General features: G+C 44.1%; 1 protein-coding gene across 1 annotated transcript in view; it reads right to left on the reverse strand.

Moving 5' to 3' along the window:
- Positions 1–637: 637 nt before the first annotated feature.
- TREML2 (triggering receptor expressed on myeloid cells-like 2) overlaps positions 638–1,282 on the reverse strand; it is an 83,011-nt gene continuing 82,366 nt past the window's right edge. Inside the window, 1 exon segment of the mRNA XM_006878362.1 lies at positions 638–752. Within this exon segment, the coding sequence (XP_006878424.1) occupies positions 638–752 (115 nt within the window).

Consider the following 1,282-nt stretch of genomic DNA (forward strand, 5'->3'; position numbering starts at 1 on the left):
GACTATTGAGCACGTTTTGCTGTACATCCTCTTAGATTTTCTCACTATACATTTTATTTTTTAGAAACGTGTGTATCTTGAACATAGTAGTTTGTAGTTTCTGTTTAAGTCCTCTTTTGAATTTAAATGAGAAGTATTTTTCAGTGTCAAATACTTCAACAGTATTTCATTATGTGTATAATATTTAATTAAATGGATTTACCATTTTAAAAAAAAAGGTGGCTCACCTTGGAAGACACTGAGCTTCTATTAAGGGTGATGGACAAAGTTGGAAATAGTTACATTGATGGTTGCACAATATACTAAGCCTCACATGTGAAGACTATCAAAGTGCAAATGTTTTGTTACAAACAAATTTACAACGAAAAAAGTGGCTATACTGTTTAGCATTCCCACCAGCAATGAATGAGCATTCTGACTGCTCCATATCCTTACCAGTGTTTAGTGTGTGGTCATGTGATGGTTTGGAGATGTGGGGCAAGAGTTTGGTGTCTGACACAGAAGTCATCTTGGAACATGACTAATAACTGCAAGGTTATTATGGACATGAATAATGTCCAGATGGATATGACTAATGTCCACATGGGCTAGACGGGATATCTAGCTCCGGTGCTCTGCACTTGGCTGGGAGGGGGTTTTACTTACTGTCCATGTGCCTCCTCTTCCAAAATCCTTAGAATATGACCACCAGCATCAGCGCTGGGAGGAAGGCCAGCACCATGGCGAGCAAGGTGGGATCAAAATCCTGATGCCTGAGGATACAGGGAGAATGGCGGGAGGTAGGCAAGAGACTCTAACACACACCCTGATGGCGCTCCCCTCATGAACATCCAGCTGTCAGGGGAGGAAGTCTGTCAGAAAGGACCCAGAGATCATTCCAGAGAGTCCGCGGGGGTAAAGGCCTTGTCCTGATAATCCCCCAGCCTCAGCTTCTCTCTTGTTATGCTCCGCAATCTGAGAACATGTACTGGAGAGACCTCACTTGTAGCTAAAGAGATCAAGGCCCTTGCTTTCTGCACAGGGTCTGAGGCTTCTTCTTTGCACTGGCCTCTGTAGCGAATGCTGTGAGTATCCTGCCCCATACTCTTGCCTGTATCTCTTTAGTATAAAGCAGTCTCCCGCATCCCCTTTTTTTATTTGACTTTGGAACCCTCTTTGCCACCACACAGACTGGAACCCTCCACCAATGATAGACAAGAGCTGTGTATCAATACCCCTGTTCCCCTGCCTTCCAGGGGGAATATTTCTGCAATGGCATTAACGCTGGAGTTTTCCCAGTGGG

The sequence above is a fragment of the Chrysochloris asiatica genome, unplaced genomic scaffold (assembly GCF_000296735.1).
Source record: "Chrysochloris asiatica unplaced genomic scaffold, ChrAsi1.0 scaffold00038, whole genome shotgun sequence".
Taxonomy (NCBI): Eukaryota; Metazoa; Chordata; class Mammalia; order Afrosoricida; family Chrysochloridae; genus Chrysochloris; species Chrysochloris asiatica.